This window comes from Papaver somniferum, chromosome 2 (assembly GCF_003573695.1).
Source record: "Papaver somniferum cultivar HN1 chromosome 2, ASM357369v1, whole genome shotgun sequence".
Taxonomy (NCBI): Eukaryota; Viridiplantae; Streptophyta; class Magnoliopsida; order Ranunculales; family Papaveraceae; genus Papaver; species Papaver somniferum.
This window is the reverse complement of record NC_039359.1, coordinates 64,622,454-64,624,586: the sequence shown is the minus strand read 5'-3', so window position 1 is coordinate 64,624,586 and position 2,133 is coordinate 64,622,454. Positions and strand designations below refer to the sequence as shown.

Genomic DNA, 2,133 nt, shown 5'->3' with positions numbered 1-2,133 from the left:
GCTATACACAATGGATCCCTTTCTACTACCAAAAAGCAGCCAGGAAATCTATGCCAAGGATGCTTCAATCTTGATCATGATGAAGATGAGTGTGAAAATAAATCTAACTTTGTGAAGGCTCTTGCTAACAAAGATCTGTTTAAGTTTGGACAAACTAACTTGTCCCTACAGGATGTAATGGCAATGAACCCAAAGTATGGAGATGGTTCGCCAATTATCATCAACAGGAAAATCTCCAAAAAGAAAGATAATGTTGTCAATAAAGTAGTTTTTCAGAGGCCATCAGATGGGTACCATGTCACTGCAGCTTTCACTGAAGAAGTTGGAAGTCACACAGGAGTGGATGAAGGCTCAAATCATAGAAGAGGGAAAAGGGTTAGGGAAAATGTGGCAAGAGCTATCAATTTTGATAATCCTATCTTCATGGATGCTGACAGTCAAGCTGAAAACAGTGTGTACATAAATGAACCAGAAATTCAGGAACATTACAACAACCAAGGAGGGGATTGGGATCAACACAGCAATGCAATGATGTCGTACCATAACAATGCAGGGCAAGAAGACCGGGTAGCCACTTTACTTAACACTCAAATTTCTTTAAAAGTTAAATTTATTTTTCAAATCTTCTCTTTATCGACTTGTTTTTCTTATAATCATATTCATCATACTATTAGTTGTTTAAATAAAAATTTAGTTAAAATGAAAAATTTTAGCATGGAACTGTTAGGGCATATGCCAAAAGGATACTTGAGACATTGCATTCATAGTAATGACCTTGACATTGTTTTTATTTCTGAAACCAAAACAAATTCATTCATTAGAAACTTTGGTTTTTCTAACTATTGGTCCCAGTCCTCCATTGGCCTCTCTGGTGGTATAACACTTCTCTGGAAAGATGGTATGGGAATCAACATTGTAAAAGAACATAGAAATCAAATTGAATTCATGGTCACAGATGGTCCACAAAATATTCAATGGTTGTTAACATGTCTATATGGGAGTCCAAGATACAAGGAAAAGAAGATTATATGGGAAACAGTAACTTAAAGAAGTCAGAACATGCAGATTGCACGGATCATTATTGGAGACCTCAATATCACCATCAACTCTCAAGAAAATATCTCAAAACCTGCTTCACCTAAATCCATCATCAACAAATGCATCAAAGAGTGGCTACTTCAGACCGACTTACTGGATGTCAAATTCTCAGGGTACCCATACACTTGGAACAACCACAGACAAGACAATCAATTGGTGGAGGCAAAATTGGACAGAGCACTAGCGAATACAAAATGGAATGACATCTTCAAATCTGCAACAATCTACAGTTTCACAGCTTTTGGTTCTGATCATGCTCCAATTTTACTCCACAAAAATACTGCTGAGAGAGAATACAAGAAACCATTTAGAGTCTATGAAAACTGGATTCAACAAGACTCATGCAAGGATGTAATTGCTAAAGCTTTGAGTCAACCACAACAAGGATTTGTAGCTTTCCAAACAGTCTTAATATTAAAACTCATCAAGAAATAAATCAAGAAATGGAACTATAAAGTCTTTGGCAATGTGAATCAACATATCAAGGAGGTGGAGAAAAAAATCCAAGATGTTCAAACAAAGAAAGGGGGAATAACAACAATGAACTTAACATTCTGCATCAAGAATTGAGATTCAGGTATAAAATGGACTCAGACATGAAATATCAAAATTCTAAAGAGAATTTTTTGAATAAAGAGAGCGGAAATACCAAATATTTCCACTCAAAAGAAAATTTCAGGAGGAGAAGGAATCACATAGACCTTCTCAAAGATGAATTGGGTCTGTGGCACTCAGAAAGAAAGGAATTAGAGCAGCTCCTAAATAACCATTTCAGCACCATAACATCAACTTCACACCCACAAAGAATGGAAGAAATCTTATAACTCATCAACCCATGCATAACAAATGAAGACAATGCTAACTTAATAAGGATACCAGATGCATATGAAATCAAAAACACAGTCTTTCAAATCAATTCTTGGGAAGCTCTTGGACCAGATGGATTTCAGGCTGGCTTTTATCAACAACGTTGGAACACTGTAGACCTTATGACACAAAAAAAAATTCAGAAATGGTTATTTATTTAAAAAACTA

At 35.7% G+C, this 2,133-nt stretch overlaps 1 protein-coding gene across 1 annotated transcript; it reads left to right on the top strand.

The window, feature by feature from the left end:
• Positions 1–1,059: 1,059 nt before the first annotated feature.
• On the top strand, positions 1,060–1,533 carry LOC113351238. Its single transcript, XM_026595258.1, has one exon. It carries the CDS (start codon positions 1,060–1,062, stop codon positions 1,531–1,533), a length of 474 nt encoding a protein of 157 aa, XP_026451043.1.
• Positions 1,534–2,133: the final 600 nt, after the last annotated feature.

Excerpts from the sequence above, each read along its gene's own strand:
- LOC113351238 (XM_026595258.1), top strand. The coding sequence starts at position 1,060 with ATGCAGATTGCACGGATCATTATTGGAGACCTCAATATCACCATCAAC.